The sequence below is a fragment of the Colletotrichum phormii genome (assembly GCF_030913505.1).
Source record: "Colletotrichum phormii strain CBS 102054 chromosome Unknown BDP81scaffold_12, whole genome shotgun sequence".
Lineage (NCBI taxonomy): Eukaryota > Fungi > Ascomycota > Sordariomycetes > Glomerellales > Glomerellaceae > Colletotrichum > Colletotrichum phormii.
In genome coordinates this window covers 1463213-1489279 of record NW_026851454.1, presented here as the reverse complement: position 1 = coordinate 1489279, position 26067 = coordinate 1463213, and the positions used below count along the sequence as shown (strand labels likewise).

The 26067-nt window shown below is 51.4% G+C and overlaps 9 protein-coding genes and 1 non-coding gene across 10 annotated transcripts; 7 read left to right on the top strand and 3 right to left on the bottom strand.

The window, feature by feature from the left end:
- Window positions 1-921: 921 nt before the first annotated feature.
- On the top strand, window positions 922-1881 carry BDP81DRAFT_462048 (ClpP/crotonase-like domain-containing protein; the record flags this gene model as incomplete). The annotated part of the gene is made up of 3 exons (XM_060593853.1): window positions 922-1113; window positions 1147-1162; window positions 1349-1881. 3 exons carry the CDS (start codon window positions 922-924, stop codon window positions 1879-1881), a joined length of 741 nt encoding a protein of 246 aa, XP_060444497.1.
- Window positions 1882-4826: 2945 nt separating this feature from the next.
- On the top strand, window positions 4827-5741 carry BDP81DRAFT_395429 (retinol dehydrogenase; the record flags this gene model as incomplete). The annotated part of the gene is made up of 3 exons (XM_060588066.1): window positions 4827-5000; window positions 5028-5388; window positions 5464-5741. 3 exons carry the CDS (start codon window positions 4827-4829, stop codon window positions 5739-5741), a joined length of 813 nt encoding a protein of 270 aa, XP_060444496.1.
- A 179-nt stretch (window positions 5742-5920) lies between these two features.
- Window positions 5921-6600, bottom strand: BDP81DRAFT_450722 (tubby C-terminal-like domain-containing protein; the record flags this gene model as incomplete). Its single annotated transcript, XM_060592563.1, has 2 exons — window positions 5921-6198; window positions 6270-6600. The coding sequence occupies 2 exons, from the start codon at window positions 6598-6600 to the stop codon at window positions 5921-5923; spliced, it is 609 nt and encodes a 202-aa protein (XP_060444495.1).
- Window positions 6601-8188: 1588 nt separating this feature from the next.
- Window positions 8189-11574, top strand: BDP81DRAFT_482076 (Six-hairpin glycosidase-like protein). Its single transcript, XM_060594987.1, has 6 exons — window positions 8189-8545; window positions 8609-9272; window positions 9328-9437; window positions 9483-10106; window positions 10279-10340; window positions 10391-11574. The coding sequence occupies exons 1-6, from the start codon at window positions 8460-8462 to the stop codon at window positions 11341-11343; spliced, it is 2499 nt and encodes an 832-aa protein (XP_060444494.1). The 5' UTR covers window positions 8189-8459; the 3' UTR covers window positions 11344-11574.
- Window positions 11575-11832: 258 nt separating this feature from the next.
- Window positions 11833-11916, top strand: BDP81DRAFT_t195. The gene has a single exon. It is a non-coding gene; the product is annotated as a tRNA-Gln (tRNA).
- A 520-nt stretch (window positions 11917-12436) lies between these two features.
- BDP81DRAFT_472562 (uncharacterized protein) lies at window positions 12437-13299 on the top strand. The gene is made up of 4 exons (XM_060594621.1): window positions 12437-12661; window positions 12739-12794; window positions 12873-13039; window positions 13110-13299. The coding sequence occupies exons 1-4, from the start codon at window positions 12483-12485 to the stop codon at window positions 13137-13139; spliced, it is 432 nt and encodes a 143-aa protein (XP_060444493.1). The 5' UTR covers window positions 12437-12482; the 3' UTR covers window positions 13140-13299.
- Window positions 13300-13565: 266 nt separating this feature from the next.
- BDP81DRAFT_321803 (fungal-specific transcription factor domain-containing protein) lies at window positions 13566-16222 on the bottom strand (the record flags this gene model as incomplete). Its single annotated transcript, XM_060584652.1, has 8 exons — window positions 13566-14125; window positions 14214-14441; window positions 14506-14779; window positions 14855-15393; window positions 15462-15650; window positions 15733-15878; window positions 15950-16072; window positions 16170-16222. 8 exons carry the CDS (start codon window positions 16220-16222, stop codon window positions 13566-13568), a joined length of 2112 nt encoding a protein of 703 aa, XP_060444492.1.
- A 787-nt stretch (window positions 16223-17009) lies between these two features.
- Window positions 17010-18474, top strand: BDP81DRAFT_430490 (uncharacterized protein). Its single transcript, XM_060590610.1, has 2 exons — window positions 17010-17432; window positions 17493-18474. Exons 1-2 carry the CDS (start codon window positions 17395-17397, stop codon window positions 18445-18447), a joined length of 993 nt encoding a protein of 330 aa, XP_060444491.1. The 5' UTR covers window positions 17010-17394; the 3' UTR covers window positions 18448-18474.
- A 422-nt stretch (window positions 18475-18896) lies between these two features.
- Window positions 18897-19862, top strand: BDP81DRAFT_462041 (uncharacterized protein; the record flags this gene model as incomplete). The annotated part of the gene is made up of 1 exon (XM_060593852.1): window positions 18897-19862. The coding sequence occupies one exon, from the start codon at window positions 18897-18899 to the stop codon at window positions 19860-19862; it is 966 nt and encodes a 321-aa protein (XP_060444490.1).
- A 296-nt stretch (window positions 19863-20158) lies between these two features.
- On the bottom strand, window positions 20159-21608 carry BDP81DRAFT_450716 (proline dehydrogenase; the record flags this gene model as incomplete). Its single annotated transcript, XM_060592562.1, has 2 exons — window positions 20159-20972; window positions 21022-21608. The coding sequence occupies 2 exons, from the start codon at window positions 21606-21608 to the stop codon at window positions 20159-20161; spliced, it is 1401 nt and encodes a 466-aa protein (XP_060444489.1).
- Window positions 21609-26067: the final 4459 nt, after the last annotated feature.

Genomic DNA, 26067 nt, shown 5'->3' with positions numbered 1-26067 from the left:
TTCTGTGCCTTCTCATTCGTATGTGCTCTGAGGCTCACATTCGAACTTCTTGCTGCAGCTCTTTACCCGGACATTATATGTCTATTCCATAATAGGCCACTATAAATATCCCCATATAAGATCTGGAGCTTGCCTGACTGATTCTGAAGGAACGAGTCCGGGTGAGAGACTCAGCGTGTAGGGCTGATTGGTAACTTGAGGCAAAAGTCCACAAAGAAAATAGTTCATGCATCAAATATCTCCAAGAAAAGTCTCGAGTCCCAGCAGAGAAGAATTTCAGGGGATATTTTGAAACGTCTATTGAAATATGGACCTTGACAGGCGCTTGCCGGAGGCTGGAGCCAAGAGCAAGCCAAACAATGGAACATGACGTTTAAACAACCTTTTGTCCACCCTGACCAGTCACACTCTGCAGAGAAGTGGATTCTTACTCAAAACCGTATCGCAGTAATCTACCTCTGATAATGACAAAGTGATGTACCGGACGGCGGAGGAATCGAACTCTCCTGGAAAGCCTCCCGGTCACTTTACAATGTCAGTACGCGCAGGACGTGGACGCCGAAGAAGGAACTTCATTTCGGTATGAAGTCTTGGAAATGGAAGCCCGAGGACAAAAAGTGTCGAATGCCATTTGTAAGCCTACTGAGTAAACGACGAGCTAGTATTTGTTTTCGTTCTTTCCGTCTCTTAAAGAAAGGGGCTTGGTGAATAATCAATAATCTCTCCATTTAATTCGTACAACACCCTGGATGCCTTGGTTTCTAAGCAATCAATGACTGGTATCCCTGCTAAGCGGAGTAACAGCTTACATTTAAATCATTAAGCCGGTGACAAAAGACCGGTTCATCCCAAGTTTACCATTCCGGGCTCACTGCCTCGATTCCCCGTACCAAAAGCTCTGCTAGCCTCTCATCGCTCAAAATGGATTCCTCTATCTTCTATGCCCTGACTTTGGCTGCTGCTTTAATACGGCCCGTATACTCGATAGACCTTCCCGACTACACCGGATTAAAGATAGCCCAAAATGGAAGCATCCTCACGGTTACTTTCCACAACCCGTCGTCTCCTATCAATTTATGGAATCTGGCCACACAAAACGATTTGACCGACCTGGTATCCCGTCTCCAGGGAATTAACGAGACCTAGGTCATCATCTTCAACAGTGATGTTCCAACATTCTTCATGGCCCATCTCGATCTCTCCTTGCCTGAGTTGGCAGATCATAAGTGCATCGGAGAACAAAGATTGAAGTTTCTGTAAGGTTGAAGACATGCTCACTGACGATTTGAAGCTGCGTTTGGAGAAGCATTCGGAACTCTCATCTACAACGTCTCCCGGTTGCCCCAAGTCACCATCGGGGCTATAGAAGGCCGCGCCCGCGGTGCCGGCAACGAATTCCTTGTCTCCCTCGACATGCGCTTCGCCACAAAGGGCGAGAGCCTCTTCGGCCAACCCGAAGTCGGAAGCGGCCTGTTCCCTGGCGGCGGCGGCAGCCAATTCCTCCCTGGCCTGATCGGAAGAGGTCGCGCCATGGAGTACGTCCTGAGCTCAAACGACATCACCGCCGAGGATGCCGCAGAGATCGGCTGGATCAATAAGGCATTCGACACCTCTGCTGAGATGTACGGCTACATTGGAAAGCTCGCACAACGTTTCAGCTGGTTCCCTCTGTCGGCTCTCCATGGTGGCAAGAAGACGATTAACCGAGCTTCGGCACCGTCGCTTGAGCAGATTATCAAGGATACCAAGGATTTTTTCAAGCAAAAATTCAACTCAGAGGCACAGGCTATCGCGAAGAGATCGGCGGCGTTGTCTCGCTATATTTCCGCTGTGGATTTGGAGCTGAACCTACCTCAGTCGATTGCGCGCCTTTACATTTAGGTGGAAAAAAGAGATTTAGGAAGGACAGGAATTTGGACCAACAGAATTTATCGTCTTCGACCTCTAAAGGTTTCTCTTTTGTAGTTGATACTTCCCAAATTAGCAAATCATTCATAAAAGAGAACCGCATCTTGAGATATGAGCATGAATAGACTAAGGTGTTTCAAGCCATAATTGTCAAGTTGGGGTTGTTGACGCAGGGTGGAAGCTCTCAGAGGCCAACTGTAGTTAGGGGTAGAATGATGAATTACTGAAATCTGCTCCTCCCTCGGACGTGTACTCCCTGCGCTGTATATATATCTGAACTGCTCCTTTGTTGCTTGGACTCCTTACTACCTCTAACTAGCCCCTATCCGGGAGGGCTCTGACAATAATCCCCGTGGCGATGATCATTATACTTCGAACAGCTTTGCCTTTGAGACAACTTTCACTCTGATTTGAGTTTCTGGCAATTTCTTGACCTGGATCTCAAGAATCGACTCTGAGTATGTGAGTGACGTGGCTGGGAAAGTCTTAGTAGAGTCGCGAACCGCTGGATGCAGGAATTTGCGCCCTCAAGATCCCGACTTGAAGTCGCCCCTCAGATGAACAATGAGCATGCTGCTCGATATTTGTTTTGAGACTATCATCAGATTCTTCCGGAAATTAGCTTGTAGCAATTGTAAGGGGCTGGCCCCTAGGCTTGTTCAACATAGAGGTGCCGTCGATTGACTATTCTAAGCTAAGGAGGAAAAGGAGGAATTATCCCATCGAGTGCCAATTGGCAACAGGTACATGCCCTTGAGGGGAACTGACCACTCAGGAGACAGCCAAGACTTCTTCTAGCCAACCAAAAAGTCTAGATTATGGATACTTCTGTTGTCTATATACTCTGACTATGAAAGAGGTACCAGCAATCATCCGAGTTACAAAGCGCTACTCCACACTGCAGGCACCCTGACCTCGTCTTTTTTCTGTGGGATCGTGAGTGTTGTTGAACAGGGCCTCGTACTGCGGCTTCATTGGTCCACTGTACCCACGATTCAACCAGCCTCAAAGGCACATACTGCTGAAAAAGCTCTAAAGGGGTAGTAGATAGACCCCGTACTATTGCGGCGCGGTAGGGCACGTCGAGGGGGTTGAATTGGCCCGGTGTGCCCCTTTCTAGCGGAGGCGATTCGTGTGGGCGTACAGTTGCGTTATCACACCTCTCGGGCCTACATTGAGCTGTACAGGCGCTATCAAGGTCTTCGGGAAGTACTGCGACGGTGATATGTGAAAGCGCTGACGAATCAGACGCATCAGAGTCGCTTGAGGACATCGCGACAGTTGCCCATCTGTAGAAATGTTAGTTGTGGTGGTGAACGCAGCTGGGAAAATATAGGGGTTGATGACGTACCGTCATGTATTCCCGCGGTGAGGGGGCAAAGGTGGGTCAAAACTGGGCATAATGTACCTGTTGCCAATTGGCACTCGATGGAATAGGGGTTTGCGTATCCCATCGAGTGCCAGATAGCTCCATTTTTGCCAAGGCTCAAAATACCCACTATTTACCCATTATTACCCCGCATTCAAAGGGGTACTTGACGATACGTCATTTACCTCTATGCTCTTTTACCTGTTATCGCTACTATTACTACCATTTTGATTGATGCTGCGATGTCTTCTAGTGATTCTGATACCTCTATTACTTCTGTACGCAGCTGTATAGTAGTTGAGGTCCTTCCAGAAGACCTTACTACTGCTTGTAATACAAGCTGTACGCCAGAGCGCTGTGACGCGGCAACAGTCCGGCCCCACGAACCTCCGGTCACGGCCTAGACGGGCTACAGACAAAAGGAATACCTCTATTCCATGGGAAAACCACAGGAAGGGATCAAGGGGGGCTAATTCACTTTGTTCCTACTGTAGTAATAAGAAAGCATTAAGGGCCCGCCAGACCCTAGCTGAGATATCTGGGAATAGCCTCATACAGAAGAAAGGGACGCGGAAGGGCTGCTTAGACTGTAATGTAGCTTTGTGTACCAAGGGAGATTGCTGGTATCTATGGCATACCCAAAATATATAGGGAACAGAGGTACTGTTACCCTATTGATTGACTCGACAGATTCACAAGTCCCTATTGGCTCTACCCCGCCCTTGGCAAAAATGGAGCTATCTGGCACTCGATGGGATAGCTATGGTATGGTATGTCCGGACTCGGCGGTGTACTGCGGCAGAATAGTAGCTCCGGCAAAGCCGGAGATCTCAACCGGGCTCTGGCCCATGACAGCAATCGATCGATTAAACTCGGAGTTTTGCCGTGTTGAAATACGTGGAATCAGGTCGGGCCATCCGACTAATACGTCCGGCTCAGCCGCAGTCAGCTTGAGCTCAGAGTGATTATTGAACGCTTCCAAGTCAAGACTGTGGCTTATGGAGTCGGGCCAATGCAAGTTCCGCTACCGCCCTCGTGGACCACCGATTCCCGGAAGCATGCTAATGTAAGTCGCGATTCCGCAAAATCTTTTTCCTGATTTTGGATCAACATCTCTTGGCTGGTATTGCTAATTTGTGGATCAAGTGACAGATTGGTCAGCGAAATATCAAGTTGGCGCCGGGTTTGCCAATTCTTTCACAGATCGCTGGGCACAGCTTTGATCAATGTCGCAAAAGCAAAGTCTCCGAGACAGCGCGTCGAGTAAACCAATCAGCAGATATTCCTTGCGGCTCTGAGAACTTGCCAATCAGTATACTATGGACTGTTCGGCCCGCTGACCGTCGCAACCTCCTCACAATTTACAATACATACTAAGTTACGACTACCTTACAATCAATATACCCCTTTATTTAATACCGAATCGCACAACGTAGAAGCCGGCAACCCGACCTCATCTATATTAGAAAACATCACGCGCATTGTGTCTTCTTACGGAATTCTTCTACCTACTCAATACAAAGTGTTCAACTCACGTCGCGACCTTGCAATGACGTTCTCTCAGGAGAGGGATATACCCGACCTGGCCGGAAAGGTCGTCATCGTCACAGGCGGCAGCAGCGGCCTCGGAAAAGAAAGCGTCATCCAGCTCGCCAAGCACAATCCCGCGGCAATCTACCTCACAGCCAGGACAGAAGCCCGCGGCAATGCTGCCATAAGGGAGGTGTAGCAAGCCGTACCGGCAGCCAAGAACAAGATCAAGTACCTCGAACTAGACCTGGGTTCCTTCGCCTCGATAAAGAAGTCCACCGACGCCTTCCTCACCGCATCAGACCGTCTCGACATCTTGATGAACAATGCTGGTCTGATGGCTACCCCTCCGGGCCTAACAACGGATGGGTACGAAGTCCAATTCGGGTCAAATTACATGGGACCGGCCCTCTTCACTAAGCTGCTTCTCCCAATCCTCAACAAAACCGCCGAACAGCCAGGATCCGATGTCCGCGTCGTCAATCTGAGCTCCGAGCTCTTCAAGCAAGCGCCCTCAGATGGAATCCTCATCGCAAAGTGCAAGACCCCCCTGGACGATATCTCTAGCTTGGCTCGCTACGGTCAGTCCAAGCTCGCAGACTACTAACACACCCGCACGCTGAGCCAGCTCTACCCTTCCATCAAATTCGTCGCAGTTCATCCCGGAGTGGTGAAAACCGGCCTGTTTGACGACTTTAGGAAGAGAAGGCCGTGGGTTGGTGGGGTGATCAGTGTGCTTGGGTCGATCTTCTTGACAGACGTTCACGCGGGTGCGAGGGCTCAGCTTTGGGCCAGTACGGCTGCGAGTGCCAGCGTCAAGAGTGGAGGCTTTTATAATCCCAAGTTCAAGGAGTATAAAGAGGCGAACTTGTATGACGATAAGGCGGCCCAGGAACTGTGCGATTGGACCGAGAAGGAGCTTGAGGGCCAGTGATCTAGACATGAGTTTCCGTGCCACTTTGTCCGAGTGATAGACTGCCTGAGATATAGAGCGCAATTAGGTTGGGATATGTGTCCATAAGAAATAATTAACTAAAAGGTATCAATCGTAATAAAACCAGCTAAACACCAGACGCATCAAATCATCGATGAGTGAAGGGACGTCCCCCGGTTCTAACCCTTTTGGTCATTCTTCTTCTCGTCCAGACAGATGCACAGGGCACACATGAGCGCCATGTCGACCCCCGGCGCCACCGTTAGGGCGTATGTCTGCTTGCCACCGAAGAAGTCGCGCGCCCGAAGCATGTTTCTGTCAATCCGTCCAAGCACCTGGCCAGTATTCGTGTCGACGATATCTGCCTGCGTCGATAGCCAATTGCCCTTCATCTCGAGTGATTCCGTTTTGCCCGTCTGCGGTGAGACGAACGTCGCGGTAGCTTTTGAGCCGATGACTGTTGCAACCCGGTTAGCTACTCGTCCCGCTTTACTAGTGCTAGGCAAGGATAGGGGAAAAGAAACTCACGCGCAAAGCTGTTCTTCACTTCCATAATCTTATTGCCCTTGGGATCCTGCGCTGCAAACGTCGTGTGCAGGTGCAAGTGCTCCTTGACGATATCGAACAGGTGGTTGCCCGACATGTCGTAGACGGCCTTGCGGCCTGAAATGGACAACGCCTTGCCCTGCACCCGGAGGATGGGCTGGCCATTGGCGAGCTTGATGTCGAAGCTGTCGCCGGTGATGGAGAGGATCTTTTCCTTGAGGACGAGGGTCTCGCTCTGTCGCGCCGTCAATTGCGGGAAGATGCCGACCGAACTCCCAGCTTGGGGCAGGTTGTGGACCGCTGGGGCAGCCATGGTGTGTGGTTGGTGTGTGTACGTGTTGGGGATTATTACTAGGTCTTTTTGGCAGGTCTGTTGTTGTCGTGAATGACGAGGTCGCAATAGGTGTTGACAGGAAGATTGGTTTCGTGAGATCGATCGCCAGACGAAGACGGGGGATGGCGACTGGTTTTATGAGAGACAGATGCATGTGAAAGCCCAGGCGCACACCAAAGTTGCTCCTGCCATCAGCTTGAACCTCGACAGCTTCAAGATCCGCTGGCTGCCTGCGGCTGGGTAGACCATTGGGGGCAGTGCGTATTGCTTAGCGCCACCAGTCGGTTTCGCGGGCTCACAGGGCGACGAGAGACAACGCAAGTACGGAGTACCTGAGGGGAGGGGAGGGGCAGCGTCGCTGAGAGCTCACGTACATTATTGGTGTCAGACAGTCAGATTAGGCTCGGGATGACGTCAAAGGATGAAGCTGTCTGTCCATTGACAATGCGTAGGGAAGCTCGAGCAATGCTGAGATCAGACCCATTTTGTTCCCGTTTAACGGTTTAAAGGAATGGGCCAGTCTTACACTAATTAGCTGTGATCGACCCCTAAGGTGCCTTACTTCGCGACAGATGAGGGGCTATGAAAGCCACATCATCTGCGGACCTACTGGTGACTTACCCAAACCATTGCAGCTCTCGAGAAGCACGGAAATGAGACCACTTGCCCCAGGTGAGGCATTGTCTACGGGCCAAGTTACACCATTACACGTAGCTCGGGCAGATTAAGACATCATCGCATCCGAGGCCGAAACCGAGCGACAAATCTGATCAAAGTTTAGCACAGCCACAAAGATGAGGCGCGTGGTCCCTCCAGCCACTCAACTGAACAGTAAGGTACGTACGGTTAGTTCTGCAACGCCACGTGAACGCCTCGGTACGCCACAGTGGACCATCATGTGGCTGAAATGCTTCGTGGCGCAGACGATTTCCACAGCCAGGTGCTCATATTAAAGTTGTCGCAAGATTTCTGCCATGTTCTCCACCGATGGATCACCTCAGCATCGAGAATAATTGCTAGTATTGAAGTTTAAACAGTTTAGGAGAACGTAATTCACTACTTGCAGACCTCGTGCTCAACTTGTCAAGTGAAGCAAGGATTATCAGAATCTCGGTAATACGTTTCACACAAGGCCATGAGAACAGAACTTCCAGCTCAATAAATCAACTTTTCAGTTCATATTCGGTCCCGGCACCGGGACAGCTCATTCTTCCGTTCGTGTGCACCAAGTCTGTGATCCAGTCAGGTCTGTCGTCTTCCGGTTCAGCGCCGATGTGATTAATATTCAGTTCACCTAGTCTTCCGGGCCTGCCTCCATCGGTTCGGTTCGGCACGGAGACCAATTCAGCACCGCTTCACCGCGACCAAGTGCCGATAAAAGCGATTGAGACAGCCGGAAGCTGCCCCGAACAGGTTTCCCCGCGTGCTTCCCCACAAACAAACGCCCGGGTCTGGGGAACTTATAATTACCTAGCGCGCCTGATCGGGATGTTCGTCTGCGAGCAACCCCAACCTCGTGGTTCCTTGGTGGAGTCTGCGAGGGATCTAATAGTGAGCGAATTGGCACTAGGAAGCATACGAGACAAACATCAGGACGTTCTACTCGGTGACCGATTGCCCGAGTAGCAAAACTTTCTTGCTGGTCGACGTAATTTGCTCGGTGTGGATCATGCGAATATTCCAGACTACAAGATGACACCCACAAGCTGAAGAAACTGGACCCAGGATGATCGCACTCATGGAGTATTTCCTGTCGAGACGACGTTTCACTGGTGTTCTTTCTCTCGAAACATCGTTCCGATCTTTTCTGCCCATAGTACCGGGTTCCAGAAGCGTGAATGGCAGTCTCCCATTTGTTGCTGGCGCTCGCAGCCAGTGCCGCTGGTGTTGTCACGGCCGTGTCAAATGGCAACTCGACTACGAGGTATGACATCAAGACCGGTTGTTCCCAAGCAGAGAACTCATTCCTATCTTTCAAATTTCCCAGAAACTTCACGGCCAAAGGCATCGCTACCGGCACGACAGCACAGCTTCAAACCTCCCCTTTCGCCCCATTCAGCTTAAGCCCGGAAATCCCGCTAGCCACCTTGGACTACGGGGCCGAGAGAGCGGGTTATCCGACCTTCGAAGTCTCCGCCATCAGCGCCCCGGTCCAGATCGAGGTGAAGTACACGGAGCACTTTGATGGGCTCAATCACCCGTTCGACGACGGGCCGTACACTTTCTCCAACCAGCTGAGCAATAGTTTCCGCGTCGAGACGTTCAATATCACTTCCATCAGCCGAGTTACATCGCCGCTCATACAGGGGGGGCAGAAATGGCAGTCCATCAGGCTCTTGACGAATGGCACAGTCTCCTTTTCGAGCGTAGGGTTCGAGGCGACAATCGATACTCTCGAGCCGGAGGAACTCCCGGGCCAGTTTGAGAGTGATGATGAGATTCTGAACGAGGTCTGGAAGCTCGGTGCTCGGGCAGCCACGGCGGCTTGCTTCGACAAGGGTACGCAAAAGACGATTTGGGAAGTTACTGAGGAGAACAGAGTGTTTGCGCGTAGCACGAGGCCCTCGATGACTTACAAGGCCACTAAGTGGAGCAACTACACCCTTGAGTTTGATACCAAGCTCGAGAGGGGAGGAAGCTGGTGGGTGACGGTAAGTTTGGACTCAAGTGCATCCCAAAGGAAGTAAGTGCTGATGCGGCATACAGGGAGGAGTTATTGCCGGCAATGGATACACCATGCTTCTTACCGGCGAGCTTCCCGAGTCGAGCACCTTCGTCAACGTCAACAAGACTCTGACACCGCCCAACACCATCTCGTTGGCATACGGGCCCGACTTTGTCAACTAGACAACACTCACAAGTTACTTGTTGGATGTATTTGACGTCCCTTTCACGGTTAAGGAGAACGATTGGTACCGCATCAAAGCCTCGATGGCTCCCACCGGCTACCTCGCAGTCTCCATCAACGACACGCAAATTCTCAACATCTCGCGATCCGACTACCCGTGGGCCCTTAGCTCCGGCACAGTCTCGTACTCCGGATCCCCTGACTTCAGCGGCTCATTCGGCTTTGGAGCGTACCAAGACCAAGCAGCCTACTTCAGAAACGTGCACGTCTACGACACCGCCAACGGCACGATGCTCTACTCCAACACACTCACCGGCAGTTCGGAAGACGTTATCGCCGATTATGGAACCCAAGCCAACAGCGAAGCCGCCTGCCTCGATGGCCCGAAGCGCGACCGACTCATCTGGCTTGGCGACTTTTACCACACCGCACGCATAATCGCCGCCAGCACGTCAAAGATGGAGCAGGCAAGGGGAACCTTACAACTCCTGCTTGATTCGCAAATCGCAAACGGGCAGATGAACATGTCGCCTACCCTGGGTTACAACCTTGCCTCCGTCGCCAACGAGCTGGCCGCTCCAGCTGGGAGATTCGGGCTGCAAGATTACCAGCTCCTAGGCCTGATTGTCGAGTTGGGGTGTGGACGCAGGGTGGAAGCTCTCAGAGGCCAACTACAGTTAGGGGTTAGAATGATGAATTACTGAAATCTGCTCTTCCATCGACGTGTACTCCCTGCGCTGTATATATATCTAAGCTACTCCTTTGTTACTTAGACTCCTTACTACCTCTAACTAGCCCCTATCCGGGAGGGCTCTGACACTGATGGCCTTCAATGACCACGTCCGTCTGACAAACGACCTCGACTGGGCGCGTTCAACGTGGCCGCGGTGGCAAAAGGTGCTCGATTGGCTCCTGCCGCAGATCAACTCACGACGGGCCTATTGACCTTCGATGGAGGGTTCGCGTTCACAGGGCCCGCGGACGGGGGATCCGCCATCGGGTGCGAGGCCGTCCAGACTCTCAACGGCGCCGCCGACGTCGCTGACGCGCTCAACGATACAGTATCCGCTACGCAGTACAGGGACGCGGCGACGTCGTTGGCGACCGCGATCAACGAGCGTCTCTGGAACGAAGAGGCAGGCGCGTACGGTCTTTCGCCGGCGGATCTGGACGGCATCTCAGTGGCCGCAACAGCCTTCTGCATCACTTCAGGCGTGGCGAACGCAACACGCGCATCGCGGTCGCTTGCCGCCGTGTCCGGCCTGAAGCTGGGACCGGGATACAAGGATAACTCGGCGGTGAGTTCCAACGACTCGAGCGTCAACATCTCGCCCAACACCAATGGGTTCTTGCTCGAGGCACTGTTCGTAGGCAACGAGACGCAGGCAGCGAGGGAGCTGATGGAGAGTCTCTGGGGCGCGATGCTACCCGGCGACACGACCGCAGCGCAGAACAGGAGCGCGGTCGGCGCGAGATGGGAGTACGTCAACGCTGCGACGCGACAGCCCGGCTTGGGACTCTTCACGAGCTTGAGTCATCCGTGGGGCGGCGCTGCGACGTATGTGTTGACGGAGTGGGCTGCTGGTCTCCGGGCTGCTGCGGGTGTTGATGGGTTCGGGTATAAGAACTGCGTGGTCTCGCCTGCGACTGGTGTCGAGATGGGTTTGAAGAGGGCGAGTGCCAAGGTTGTCACTGCGTTTGAGGGAGAGTTGAGTGTTGAGTGGATAGTGCGGGATGGTGATATTGGTATTACTATCCGGGCGCCGATCGGCACACGGGGACAGTTTGTTTACGGGAATAAGAGCATTGCGTTGCATGGGCGGTCTGAGTATCAGTATACCGTCGACGCGTCGTTGGATAATGGTATTGCTTAGACTGGCTTAGCTAGCCGAACTAAGGTACTGAAAGTAATCAGTGAGAATTGGCGACTCGCTTCCTTATAACCATCACCATTATAGTTATACGTTGACTGCATCTTTTGAGGAACATTTTCCTGAGGACATAAGGCAAGTACAGAGGACTGTACCAAGCAAACAAGAAGGGTTGTGATAGCGGCGGTAGTGGTGGAAAGAATAGAGGTACGATATTGTTGGGCGGCAACTGATCTTGTCACCTTCGTCCGGTTGCTCCGTTCCGTCTAAGCACACCGAAAGTAGCCTGGTGGTCTAGTTCAAGTCGTGACGTCGTAGACAGTGGTCGAGGTTTGCATGGTCAGTCACGATGTGGCCCCCCGTCTGACGCGTCTGCGCCGTTTGGTCGTAGCCGAGACACAGTCAGCGCTTGGTCGTTCTTATTGTGGATTCTCGCTTTTCACTGGCATCGATTGCCTCCACTCAGGCGATGGGTCAATGAGACCAACTAGAGGTTGTATAGTGTAGCGGTTATCACTCCAGATTTTGACTACATCAAAACTTCTGGTAACCCCGGTTCGAACCCGGGTACGACCTAACATACCGGCACCCTTCAAGGTGTGTAAATTCTCTTTTTGCGGTTCTGCATCTCTCTATTTCAGTATGTATGAGGTTATTTTCAGTGAATGCTTGGTCACCAACTTGCATGCACCTACAATGCAGTACTCAGACAATGCTCTTGAACGATGACCAGTGAATACTACTGATTATTGCTATGCTTTAATTGGATGCTTGAGTTGGTGCAGCAGAGACGAGTTGACTAGGCTGGACTATATCAACAACAATCAGAGGCACGCAACTAGAATACAGCCAACTGACGGAAACCCTTATTCCCAGCAACGGAGGTTACTCACCCAGCGACTTGGAAAGTCGCATGGACACGAGCTGGACGCGCTTCCGGAGTCGAGTAGCCCGGCCCGCACGAGGCATCCCCGGCTACTTTCGGCACCAAATTCCGGCATCGGAGCTGCCAAACAGAGACCGTGCCCCGCCCCTTCCCCTCAAACTCCGAACTCGAACCGTCCCACCTCCGCACTTCCCGGTCACATGACGCCGTACTCCATCTCTCCGTGTGAAGCTTCCCCCTCCCTCGTGCCACAATTATGTCAATGTCTGCCAGAATTCTGAGAAGCAGCTTCGTTCCCGCAGTTCGGAGACCGTTTGTTACTAGCAAGCCCGCCTTTTTACTGTCCAATCGCTACCGCACAATGGCCACCAAGGAGTTCCTCTGCATCCTCCCCGACAAGCCGGATGCGCTTGCCCGGCGCTTGGAGGTCAGACCGTAAGTGACCTATTCGCGGAACCGGTCTCCTATATGAGGCTGAGTGACGTCCCGGACCGATTACTGACTTGCCGCAGTACACATCTTGAGAATGCCCAGGGCCACAAGAGCAACGGAAAGGTTGCCGTCGGTGGTACGTATCTGAGCTCAGAATACCTCTCCTTTCCTTATTCGAGGTCTGTGACATTATCCATGCTAATGGTCATTCAAGGTGCCATGTTTGAGAAGGAGCACCCTGTCGAGGGCCAGACGCCCGGCTTTAAGGGTAGCGCCATGATCTACACCGTCAAGGACGCCGAGGAAGCCTGGGAACTCATCAGAGGCGATGTCTATGCCAAGAACGATGTTTGGGACCTGGAGAAGGCACAGGTCATTCCGGTAAGTTTATGCTCTCTTGTGAAAATTGTCAGCTATGAAGGATTCAGCTGATGTGGAATGATCGGCATAGTTCAAGTCAGCTATTCGCGAGTCTCTGTAAACATGTCTGAGTACGCTAGTCAACTTGTACACAATCATATTGCAACCTAGGGCAGACTTGGCTCCAGCGTATTCCATCACAGGAATATACAGGAAGCCCATATAGGTCCCTCTGGTGCCATTCCTGTCACCAGCATAGCAGGCGCCTTCCTAGGTCGGTTGGTCAATTCAAACTGGCTGGGCGGTGGAGTGGTCTAAGGTCAACAATCAATTACGCCCACAGCCTACTCGACGACAGGCTACGAGTTCCGAGTTCGAATCCCAGCAGGAGCACCCAGAGATGTAACCACACCGGTGGTGAAGTCTTTTTTGGTTTCAAAGCCAATCATTCCGCAGCAAACCACTAAGACAGATAGACCATTAAAGCGCTTTTTGTTGTCATTTCCCATTTGCCATTCAACTTTTGATTACCGTTAATCATTACCTCCTACCTGTCACCATCCCCATCGACAGATTGAATCAAGTCCTCCACATCCAACCTCTCCGCCAAATCCAACAATGCCTGCGGTGACAGACCACCCATCCCGCTCGTATCGAAGATGTCCCACCCAGCCTCCTCCATCTGATCCAAGAAAGACCCATGCTCGTGCCCATGCCCATGCCCATGGTGATTCTGAGATTGATGATGCGCCGCACTCGTCGGCGGCGGCGTCGGAGGCTCCTCGCCCACAGGCGTCAGCGCAGACATGATGTGCTCCAACTGACTCAGCTCCAGCTTCCTCAAAGGCGCCACGAGACTCCCCTTTGAAATCATCTTGTCTAGGACGCACTTGATATTCTCACACCACGAATCGTCGTGCAAGAGGGAAGGGCTGATGACGCGAATGAGGTAGAGGAGGAACGCGGAGGAGAAAGCGTCCTCTAGCTGGAAGGGGAGGAAGGCTTCGAGGAGGTCTTCGTCGCCGAGAACGCGGAGGGTTCGGAGGACTGTTTGTGCTGAGTCGACGCAGGATTGGAGGAGGGATGCGACTGGTGGTGTTAGAGAGACTGCTTGTGTGTGTCGCGTGTGGCTATCGGAGTGTTCGATGTGCATGTGGAGGGCGCACATGACTAGAGGTCGAGTCGTCAGAACGACGCACTTCTCTTGTTAGCAGAATGACAGTGTATGGTTTAATAGGTGTACTTACGTGGTGGTAAGAAAGGATGAGTCGCAGTGCCATCCTAGAAGCTCGGCTGACGGAGCCTTGGAAGTGGGTGTCGAGGAGTGCGGTAAGGTCTCGTGATAATCTGGCTAAATCCCTGAGGATAGACTGGGTGTTGGGTACGAGTGACCCGTCGAACTCTTTTCCCACACCGTAAATAGCTGATACAATCATGTCAGTGACCGAAGACTTTCATCCACATTGCTTTGCGGCCGAGGAACTCACTTGTAAGAATACGGGCCATGAGCCGTGATAGCCGTACGTGGAGGGTCATGTTTAGCGCATCGAGAGAGTTGTCCATCTGCGAAGGAAGCTTCACAGTGATATCTTCATCCCGAATAGAAGTTGGCGCTCCCATCAACGCCGAAAATTCTCTGTCAAGGGTGTACACCACCCAGAAGACAATGTTGCAGCGTCGGGAGTACTCGATGCCGACAACTTCTTCGGGCATGTGTCTATAGATGCCCTCAACGATGCCGATTCGCAGCGCTTGACCGATCTAGATTCTCGTCAGTACTCGTCTTCTCAAAAGTTCCGGGTCGCCAGAAAGCTAGAAAGGGGGCACGGGTCTTACATGCTGATACGCAGCCAATCTCATATCCAGACATTGAAAGTACAAGGCAGCTAAAGCAAGCGCCTGGATAGCCGGAATCGTATCAGGGTTTAGCCCCGACAAATCTGGCAACAGTGACATAGCCCTCGCAGCATACTGAACCCCCGGCGGCGCCGCATGTGAGCTGCTATTCACGACGAACGCTTTCCCGAACGCTAGTACTAAGAGATACTGCGCATACCACAGCCTTGTAGAGCTAGCCTTGCCTGCTGGGTCCTCGTATAACTCATGCAGGTTCTTGAGAAATGAAGGCTCGTCAATTAAATAGAAGACAGCGCCGAGGTAAAACTTGACGGTGTTGAACAGGAAGAGGGCGTAGTCTAGAGGTGGAAGGTTGGAGACATCGGGGGTCTCGGTTGCGCCTAATGGTGTCCATTGCATCCTGAAGGCACCTTCATGGGGCAAATGCCATGGGTCTGGGGCTGCTTCTGGTAGACGTTTGCCTAGGAGGGCAAGTACTCTTCGGCAGAAGGACCATGATGATGTTGGGCCCATGTACCCTGTGGAAGTGTGAGCATTGGATCAACTTACATGTACTCGGTACTAGAAGAGACAGAATATGACTTACAGTATCGTTCCCCGACCTTTGCAAAGGTGTAGTCGTTGTCCACCAGCGGGTTTTGTCTGAACCCTGGGCCAAAGTCGCCGTGATCTCCCTGATTTGAAGGGGCATCTCCTACTTCAGTATCTGGCTCGGATGCCGGAGGGCCTACAGGTTGTGGACTGTCTAAACATTTGGCAGCGTGAGCTAGAGTATCTAAGTGCACCGCATCCAGTGACAAGAGACAAGCATAACTCACCATGGCTCGGCGTCTCCAACTGTCCGGTATTATCTTCACCCTGAGAAAGAGAAGTATGATGCGGCGTCGCATACGCATCCGCATCCGCATAGCGACTCTCCTCAACGTCGTCTCCTCTACTCAGAGCCCTCGCCGAGCGGTCTGAACCATGCTCGCTATTCCTGTTCTGAAGTTCTCGGAGGTAACTGGAAAGTGGAGTCAATTGTTATTGTTTCCTATCCCGACAACTGCACGCGCACGGGTTCCGACAACTCACCTCTCCGGCACCGATATCCTCTTATCCTCAACAGCAAAGATGCATCTATGCTTCTTTCGATCGCAACGGGTACAAGGCGAAGAACCGGAGCACTTGACCTTCATTACCCGACATCTTTCGCAACTTTTTGTCCATGTCCCAAGTCAGCCTTCAGTCAAAGAACACGAGACTCCTCCGAACATCGGAACGCCCGGGCCCCTCCCTGTCGCACAAGACGCACGCTTTTTGGCATTTTTTGGTCACTTTGTATTGTCCCTGGCTTAATTGCGGCATGGCGGACGGTTCTCATGGGGCCAATTCGACAACTTCATGTCTTTCTCGTTGCTGGATACGGTATTCGCGATGGCTTCGGGGCCTTTTGATATGTCGGAGCAGGGTTCCGACAAGTTTTCTATGTGCGCAGCTTGGCCTCTTTATTGGCACTGGCAAATTTGGGGCACACAGTCCACTAGTGCGAGACCGCAGGACGGCTTATCAGCCGTGTGTTGGGGCCGATGACTCGCCGTAGATAGCCGAGGAGGTCTTTGCGCCATTGTTATCTTTGGGATGCTTGTTATTTACCCCAGTGTCGACGGATGTTCGTCCGTTCATGGTCTCCGGAGCACCGGAGCGGCGGAGTTAATATGGATAATGGAGAACGTAGCATCTGCTGAGCTGCGCACTTCATCGCGGGGAAGATCGGCACGTGTGTGTCAAGCGTCAAGGGATATGGAGAATTTGCCAGAAATCCGGGGTTGAACGATCACGAGACCAAATAACTCCGAGGGGTAGGCTTGCAAGGGAGAAGGGGCGTTGGTGAAGCAGCCTCAAGCAGGTGGCCCAAGCCATGGGGTAAACCAGGTGAAGGTCACACCCATTGGCATTTGCGTCTCAAACCGCACGAATATATGAATGTCGGACTCTTATTCGAAGGTAGATTCTCGTATTTTGCTGTCGGAATTGGCATGACCCAGTATCCTGGACGAAGTTGAAGGCATGGCCGCCGAAAGAACGAATAACGAGCCCTCACTCTATCAGCGTTGTCGGCATACAGTGAGCAGAGGATTCAAACCCCAGGATCGTTCGCCGAGATACCACCTTGCAGTCGTGAGATAACCGTTGCGTAAGATCTTCAATGGCAAACAGCTAGGTTGTGTTTGAAAAGAGGCTTGGAAAGTCACCGGTTCTGCCACGGGGTGGCCGACGCAATGTCGGGTTGTGCGTCCGACATTCCCCAACACACGCCAAGGTGGATATCGGATTCTCATTCCGACATTTTACAAGCCAATAGCGTCATCGTGTCTTATCACGCCTCTAAGACAGGCTTCGTGCCAGCACGCCATGGCTAGGCGAATTGCCGACATTGAGAACGACGTCGTCAGGGTCTGTTACAAAGTGAACTCTGGCTGTAATCCAAGATCTCTGTAATTAGAATTGAAGCACACTTTGAGGCAATTGGAGTGACGATGAGGTGTTCCTCGTTCGGGCGGTTGATTCCTCGAAGGTAAGTTAGTAATCACGATGCTTGTAGCCAAGTGCTAAGTGAGCATGTTCTCTCTCTCAGACCACACCCTGCACCGGCTCTACTACCAAGCCAGAAGTTTTCTGTCAGAATGTCTTCAAACAAGTCGGAAGACTCCAAAGGGGACATTGCAGAGCGTCTCGGTAACTTTGAAGAGATACAAACCAAGCGCCCGGACTTTGACCACTCGAATGCCCGCATTGAGGTCACAAAGTCTCCCGATCCGACTTGGTCTTACGGTCAGGGAGTCCGCACCCGAGTTAGCAAGTCCGCAACGCACAAGGAGATTGACCCATACGCATCCGACCGATCAATGATCAATAACTACCGCCTTCTCGTCTCCGGAATCGCACCGAGGCCGGTGGGCTTCCGGAGTACCTTGTCAAAGGACGGCAAGAAGAACCTTGCCCCGTTCAGCTATTTCCAAGTCATTGACCATGATCCACCCATGTTTATAGTCGGCTTTTCATCAAGACCCGGCGCTGTCAAGGACTCGTACCGAAATCTCAAGGAAACGGGCGAATGTGTCATCAACACGGTGTCGGAAGACATGATTGAGGCCGTGAATGCAACCTCCATTGACGCTCCGCGCGGAGTCTCTGAGTGGGACATATCTGGGCTGCATGAGGGAGAGACTACGACGGTGAAGCCATTGAGAGTTTTGGAGTCGGTATTCTCGATAGAGGCAAAGGTAGTAGACATCAAAGAATTTAGTGACCATGCTAAAGACGGGAAGAGTGTGGCCGGCATGGTTTTGCTCAAGGCGACGCGGTTCTGGGTGATAGAGGATGCAGCTGATTCAGACTACAGTCATATTGAGCTCGAAAAGTTGCGTCCTATCGGTCAGCTAGGTGGAAAAGCATACGGGCGCATCACATCAACTTTTGAGGTGCCTCGTAGAAGGTGGCAAGATGAGCAGAAAAGCGACTTTCTTCAGAAACTAGATAAGTCAACCTCTAAATATAAATTTCTCTTACAGAAAGATGCGTACGACTAGTCACGCTACGGGCAGACTGCACATGCACTTAATTGTTGATCGGCGTCGGGTTTTCAATGTCGTTCAACGTGGTCAGCTGTCCAGTATCGACTAAAGCCTTATCTGCTTGGGCGTGAACGACATTAATGACCATTTATCTCCAGATTTACTTGTGCAAAGAATTCCAGCTTGGTTACGGGATGTGGAGGATTGATGGCTCGGAAGCCATCGCCTGCGATTCAACCTCGCCTGATTGGAGATCAGTCACCTAGGTCTTACGATGGTAGGGATCTGTAGCCCAATCAAGTATATTGAGGCTGTTGGTGTTGTTACATTTCATGCTTACGAGAGCCATGTTGCTTGGCGAGATGAGGCTCTTCTTGTCATAAAGGGGAGCACCGAGTAGAGTCTTCTCGTCTCTCCCCAAGCCTTACGCTTCTTTTGCATCACCAAATTTGCACATATTCAACATGACCTCCGAAGTCGTCTCGCAAGCCTCCGCCATCGCAGAAAATGCGTGGGAATCCCTCGTTGAGCGAAGCATCAACGAATGGAATGCACCCAGTGGGAATATGCACGACTTCGCGAAAAGCTTCTTGCAGTCTTACACAAGCTTGGATGATTTCCTCCTCGGTCCAAGGGAGCTATTACTTTTCTGGTTCTTCCAAAGAAGAGAAGCCTTTCTCTCGCAAAAGACATTCACTAAATGGGATAGAAATCGTCTCGATGACTATGTTCTTCTGCCCGCTATAAACAACTTCGTCATGCGGTCAGAGTGTTTCTTTGTCAGCCACTTCTGGACCACGAGCAACGATCCAGACCCCAGCGGCGACAACCTGCGTCTCCACCAGATGGGGCTTGGGCTTCAGAGCTGGTCGCACATCTGGGTCGATTGGAGTTGTCTGCCTCAACATCCTCGGACTCAGGTAGAGGAGGCATACTTCCTGCGAGGGCTCGAGACGATGCCAGGTATCATTCGCAACTGCGGGTTTATGTGGTTCTACCCGTCATTTCAACCGCGACTATGGATTCTGTATGAAATCACCGAGTACACCTTGACGTGTGACAACGGAATTGAAGAGACTGAAGACAACAAGGAGTTTGTAAAGCACATTCGAGAAATGGAGGAGACGGGAGTTCGATCGGTGCTCAGCAAGTATGGATACAGATGTAGCGACGATCGGGACAAAGACTACTTGACCTCTTGTCTGGAAATCCTCTGTTACCTGAGACGGTTTGGAATTGACCTTGTGGAGTTTAGAAGACTAATGTCCGACATTTTGTGGTTCTCTTTCACGCCAGACATAATGTACCAGTCTCACCTTGGACTTGTGCAGATTTGGAGGTTCGAGGGGGCGCTTGAGTTTCAAGGGAAGCGTTATGAGTTCACGCCGTATGCAAAATGGGCAAGTTGTTCCACGGTATCACCAAGTTGATCATGATAATTAATCAGGTTTCTACAGGGAGAGGGCAAATACTCCGCCAATGCAGAACATTGGAAAGACTTCGAACTTGCTACCTAGAACATATGTGTGTGATAAGAGCAATGGCAAGATAAGGGGAAAGAAGCACCAAGTGCGCGTAGTGAGATCTGACATCAAACGGTCAAGGGCTTGGGATTGGACATGCGGAGTTCTTGTAATTTCTTTATTTTTTTGAACGTCTATTATTGGATATCTTTAATTCAAGTCATTATGCATCGCTGGAAACAAAAAGGAAACGTCTTGTTGGTTCAACCAAACACCCTACGTCTCAGCTCGCTCTTCAATGAGCCGAGCATATGAGCGCTCTCTGCAACAGCTCCCTTGTTCTCGACCGCCCGTCTGTGCAGGTATCCCATGCACTCTGAAACGGAACCCCATGGCAGGTACTTAAAAGGCTTGGGGATAGCATCCCTCTTCAGTCCAGAGTCCGCCACGCACGTGTCGTAGTTGTCCAGCAACTCGCAGCTCAACTCGTCCGCCATACCAAACAGCTGACCGCACTCGAGCTCGGTCGTGGCCTGGCCGTCGAGGATTCTGCGGCGGTGGGTAGAGATCGCGGTCGCGGAGCTGGCGGCGTTGTGGGTGGCAAGGAAGAGCGCGCTGGCGGGGAACTGGCACTCCTTGGCTTCCTCGGGAAGTCTCTGGCTGATGAACATGTCGGCAATATCGTCAAAGTTGTTATCGGTGTCTTGCTTGGTGTCGTGGATCAGGGATCGGACCTCGTTCTCGATGTAGGCACCGCGGACAAGCTTGACTCCCAGACTCCAGCCCTCCTTAGCAGCCAGGGAGATGTGGCGCTCAGAGTTGGCCTTGGAGCCCTTGAGGTAGCTCTGAATAGTGTTGTAGATCAAAGGCTTGCTCTGGCGGTTGTGCTTTCTCATAAGATCGATGGTCCACTCGTCCAGTTGGGGCTGAAGGGCTTGTTGCTCGGCATCGATCCAGAGACGGGAGCCTTGTCTGTTGGTTTCCACACAGAGTTCGTCCAAAGCATTGCTCAAGACTTCAGGGATGGGTGCTTTCTCCTTCAGGGCATCGACAGAAATGGGACCAGCGCCAGTAATCCTGATCTTGTTAGTGGGGACATATGGAAAACAGTGGTAGTGCAACTTACTTGACGGCCAGGAAATCGCCCGGTGCCATCATACGGAGAGTCTCAAGGTTTCCGGTCTTCCATTGCTGAACCATTTGGTAAACCTCCGGTGCGTACTGCCCAGCTTTCGTTTCCGCTGCGGCTGCCTTCTTGTCCAACACGATTTCCTTTGCGTAGTTGAGAATGACACCCTGGTATCCCATCCGCTTAACTTCAGAAACTGTCTTCGAAACTTGAGGGATGTTCTCTCCGGCGCAGAAGTGGTCGTAGATAGTCCATCTAAGAAGCCGATTTAATAAGGGGTTCTTATCGGGGTTGAATAGTGCGAATTTCGTGTTGGCGATAAAGTGTAATATAGGTAGTGCCGGCTTCATTAGAAGTGGTGATGACATAAACTGGGTGAGAAATAGTGACCGGACCAAGGCCTTGGTTGAAAGTCTGGATAAGGGTGATTTCTTCGGGGTCGGGGTGAAAGTTCGTGGCGCTGTTGGAGACAAGGTCTGAGTCTTGGCCGCCGTGGTGCTGACATATCTCGCCGCTCCCTGCAGTCGAAGGGATCTGCAGAAAGGCACTTGCGCCTGGCCGCACGCGACGAGTCTTGCGGGCATCGTGATAGCTAGGAAGACAGACTTCAATGTTTTGCTGAGACAAGACTTGACACACGCAAAGATGTGTGGGAGGGTGCCTGGGTACTTCTATTTATCGATCACGAACGGCTACGGCCGGCATAAACTCTGAATCGCGACCGAGCCATGGCATCGTGGAGATATGTCTCCGAGCTAGCCACCCCCCAGCCGTCGGCGTTCCGATGGTGTGTTTCTGCACACTCGCGGGGAAGACTAAAGTTACGTGTGGTATTTGCGGCTCTTCTCCATCACGGAGCACGGCGGAACCGTCTTTACACTGGATCATCACCTCGCAGGTGGATAAGACAAACCCGCCACCGACGCAATATCAAGACATCATTGGGCCTCGATGAGATCGAAATCTAACACAAGCCCGTTATCGGAATGCTTTGAGTTTAGATCCATGAGATAAGAATGACCAAGTGACCAAAGTCGGGTGCTCGGATATAGCAGGTGTCGGTGCGCGCGTCCCGACATGTCGGATCCAAAAAGTCGGAAGGGCTTATCGCGTCGGAAGCTCGTCCCGACAACACTAACACGCTTGTTCTGTTGTAGATCATCTACCAACCTGTCGGAGTAGCACTCTGTCCCACGCGATGGGCTGATATATTCAGCTGCACCTTGTTTCCCACCTCAGATAAGTCCTATACAATCATTCTAGCCGTAATCGAACTCTACTTTTCGTAGACTGTGTAAAGTGTTTGCGACGATACGCCTAGGCCGGTTACCTTTACCGGCATTGTCTCTTGCTCGGATGAGCCCCTTGTTATCTATTTTGTTGTTGTTCTATTAAACGCCGTAGCGGCAAAGGCGCAGCCGCCCTTGCGGCAGACCTCCCGAAGGGTATATGGCGTGGAGGGCCGTAGGCTCGAGCTATATACTCTATAGTACACGCCTCTTCCTAACGTCCTCCAAATCTTGCCCGTGGGCTACTGCCTGTTCTATCCGTTCCTAGTTCCCGCTGGTTCCCTAGCTCCGTTGTCACCGTCTGTCCCTCTAGGAGGAGAAATTCGTTAGTCGGGCCTAGGTCAAGACCTAGTCCTTAGTACCGCGGGCAGATCTTCTGAAAGAAGTTTGTCACGCGGAGAAAGGCCTGGAAGCCAATAGGATCAGTAATTAACCCCTTATAATACCGCTCAAGAGATCCTATAGGTCCTATAGGATCGAGTAGGCTAGAAGGGTGGAGGGTAGGCCACTGATGCCTCCTCACTAGGGTCTTTTGGCAGTAGACTAGATGGTCTACCGCCTTTGCCTCCCCGCAGGAGCAGGTAAGTAGTGCTTCTGTATAGTTAAAGCGTTAGTGGTATTATTCGAAGTCTCCATGGCCTGATCGGGCTGCTAGGAGATGATAAAGGATAGCCCGCGGCAGGGCTAGTTCGGGAGCGCAAGTGAGGGTGGCCTTGAGTCCTAGCTGGGTATAGCAGGATATTGCCTCCCGTTTCCACCATTTTCTATATTAGCGACGTATACGCTCCTTAGCAAGCCGTTTGATCCCTGAAAGAGTTGCTAGCTGTCCCCTTGGGACTAGTAGGGTTGTGCCCTCCTTAGCTAGGCTGTCTACTTCTTCGTTTCCTTTGATACCTTGGTGCCCAGGAGACCAATAGGTTCGTATATCGTGTATCCTGCCTACCTCCTGGATCTCAAGGAAGGCCGCTTATGAGGAGTCTAGGACCTTACCGCAAATCCCCTAAATTACGCTGGTATTATCGATACAGATATGTATCCCATCGAGTGCTGAATGGCAACAGTACATCCAGTGAGGGGTAATAGCCACTCAGAGACCAGCCAAGCCTTTTTCCAACCAATCAAAAGGCCTAGTTTTCTAGTACCTCTTCCGTCTATATATTCTGGTTATGAAATAGGTACCAGCAATCTTCTGAGTTACAAATCGCAACCCCACACTGCTCACACCCTGACCTCGTCTTCTTCCTATGGGATCGTGAGTTTCCTGAGACTTCGCTAAGCGCCTTCTTTGGCCGATTACACGCAACGCAGGCGGAGGCGCTCTTCCGCGAGACCCTTATATGCTGTTGCCACGGAACAGAGTTATTTCTCGTATTGTCGGCTTCCGCTCGGGTACGTTGAAGGGGTTGAATACGCTGCCCCTTTCGAGGGATGGGGGCTCATATGGGCGTACGACCGCATTATCGCATCTCTCGGGTGTACAGTCAGCAGTACAGGCAGCGGCTAGGTCTTCGGGAAGTACGGCGACGTTGATACACGACCGTACCGACCCCTCGGAATCGCTAGAAGTCATCGCGACGTTTCATCACATAGGAAAATGTCGGTCTTGGTGGTGAAAATAGGGAGGAACCCATAGGGGTAAATGACGTACCGTCATGTATCGCTGTTGTGAGGGGGAAAAGTGGGTAATAATTGGGGGGGGGATGTACTGTTGCCATTCAGCACTCGATGTCGTAGATGGCCGCTGCGATAAGGTCGCTACAAGAGCGAAGAGGGAGTACTCCAAACTATTGATCGTACAGAACACGATATTTAACTACGATCCAGGCAAGTCGTCTAGCGATGAGTCTCTCCAAGCCTTTTCCGAGGACGGCTAAGAGCGTAATTGGCCTATAGGAGCGCGGGAGTGTCTTGTCTCTTTTTCCCGGTTTTGCTAGGATCACGAGAGTTGCTTTTTTAAAATAAGTAGGATGCCAACCCTCGCGTATATACGAGCGACACCCTCTCCGAACGAGACTCAGGGACAAATCAGGACCAGACTCACGGCTACGACGAATGGTAAGCCTCGTAAGTAAAGATACTGAATATATCGATCCGTTAGAACTCCCCCCTTGGGAGCAACTAGCGGACTGGCAGATAGCCCTCGCCAGGGTCGGCTACGAACTTAAGAAGACTAAAGAAGAACAGGCCCTCTCCTTTACAGGCAGGATGGCAACTTTCTCTAAGCGGGATATTATTGTCTATACTAACGGGTCCTAGATATCGGACGGTAGTAGTACCTCCGCCGGAGTAGGCTGGGTAGGGTACTAAGCTATACGGTAGATCTTCCGCGGATACGAACTACTCGGCTCCTAAACTAAGGTGTATGACGCGGAGGTATATACTGCGTATTACGGCCTAATGGAAGCTACCCGGGCTCCTACGGCTCGTATGGTAGATAACGTTTATATCTGCCTCGATAACCTCGCAGTCGCGGCTAGACTATACTCCCAGAGCATAGGAAGCAGCCAGGCTAGATTTAGGGCCTTTAATAGGCTCTCTTCCTCCTGGACTCGGAGATAAAGAGAGAGCTGGACAACCCCCGGCAGGGTTTATGTTTGGTGGTGTCCTGGGCACACGGGAGTAAGGAAATGAAGAAGCGGATGCTCTAGCCAAGGAAGCCTGCAAACTAATCCCAAAATCATAACCACAGCCCTCATTAGCGCACCTAGAAAGGCAAGCTAAAGTAGCTACCTTCCAAGCCTTTGCCAGAAAATGGCTGTCCCAATACCCTTAGCAATATGCCGACCTCGAGATAATTCTTTACCCTAAGCCGCCCGAACTCCGCCTCCCTCGGTACTTACTAGGAAGGCTATACGTAGTAAGATCCTATTATGGAGACTTTGCAGCATACCACGAGAGATTCGCTTATTAAGATGCGTTGCTCAACTGCAGCTGTGGGAAACCTAAGATACCAGTCCATTTCTACTTCTGCAAGCGTGGACGTAAGGTTATACCGCGCTACCTCCGCCAACGTATAGCTAAAGCAAGTATTGATTTCTTGTTAGGTTCTGCTAAGGGAGCCTCTCTTCTATGCAAATGGATAGAGGAGACCAATTTCTTTTCCGAAATTTGCCCGAGTTATTGAACAGGAACGTTAGGTGAAGACGGTAGCCTGTAACATAGTTTAGATTAGCATAGACTATGTCGGTATAGCGCCCGGTACGTCCTTTTGTTACCAGACGTTAAATACATCATCATCATCATCATCATCATCACCCAAAGTGAGCGCTCACCAGTATCCACTTAGTGATCACCAACGAACATGGTGATCAGGCAACAAAGGATATGTTCAGGATCAGGACTTGTATATAGGATGGACTCGAGCCGGGCTCTAGGACAGACTTCCCATAGCTTCTTCAGCAATTAACTTCGTATCAGGATTAACATCCGCTTTCAGCTATCACCTTGACAAGACTACGATTGATCACCGAAGCCTTACCTTACCTTACGATTGACAGACGTAGCTTCCAGGAAGCTATCCGACCGTGGCGTGTAATAATCGATTATTACATCGGTTATTACATCAACCAGACTTACGACACTGTTACTGAGTATCGCAGCCTCAACTTCTGCAAACATACCCCTACGACTAGCTGGCCGTAACAGTATTCATCTTAATAGTTTTATATTAGATTGTATTACGCCCGTCTCTAGCTTCCACTTTCTACATAAAAACCCTTGCTTCTACTCAAAGTTCTTCGCTAGCAAGCTGTCA

What these genes read in the sequence shown, in the direction of transcription:
- BDP81DRAFT_482076 (XM_060594987.1), top strand. Translation starts at nt 8,460, where the DNA reads ATGGCAGTCTCCCATTTGTTGCTGGCGCTCGCAGCCAGTGCCGCTGGT. An exon ending in ACACCGCCCAACACCATCTC is followed by an intron (nt 9,438 to 9,482) that starts GTTGGCATACGG and finishes AACACTCACAAG; the next exon opens with TTACTTGTTGGATGTATTTG. An exon ending in GGCCTGATTGTCGAGTTGGG is followed by an intron (nt 10,107 to 10,278) that starts GTGTGGACGCAG and finishes CCTATCCGGGAG; the next exon opens with GGCTCTGACACTGATGGCCT.
- BDP81DRAFT_472562 (XM_060594621.1), top strand. Translation starts at nt 12,483, where the DNA reads ATGTCAATGTCTGCCAGAATTCTGAGAAGCAGCTTCGTTCCCGCAGTT. An exon ending in CGGAAAGGTTGCCGTCGGTG is followed by an intron (nt 12,795 to 12,872) that starts GTACGTATCTGA and finishes TGGTCATTCAAG; the next exon opens with GTGCCATGTTTGAGAAGGAG. An exon ending in AGAAGGCACAGGTCATTCCG is followed by an intron (nt 13,040 to 13,109) that starts GTAAGTTTATGC and finishes TGATCGGCATAG; the next exon opens with TTCAAGTCAGCTATTCGCGA.
- BDP81DRAFT_430490 (XM_060590610.1), top strand. Translation starts at nt 17,395, where the DNA reads ATGAGGTGTTCCTCGTTCGGGCGGTTGATTCCTCGAAG. An exon ending in GGGCGGTTGATTCCTCGAAG is followed by an intron (nt 17,433 to 17,492) that starts GTAAGTTAGTAA and finishes TCTCTCTCTCAG; the next exon opens with ACCACACCCTGCACCGGCTC.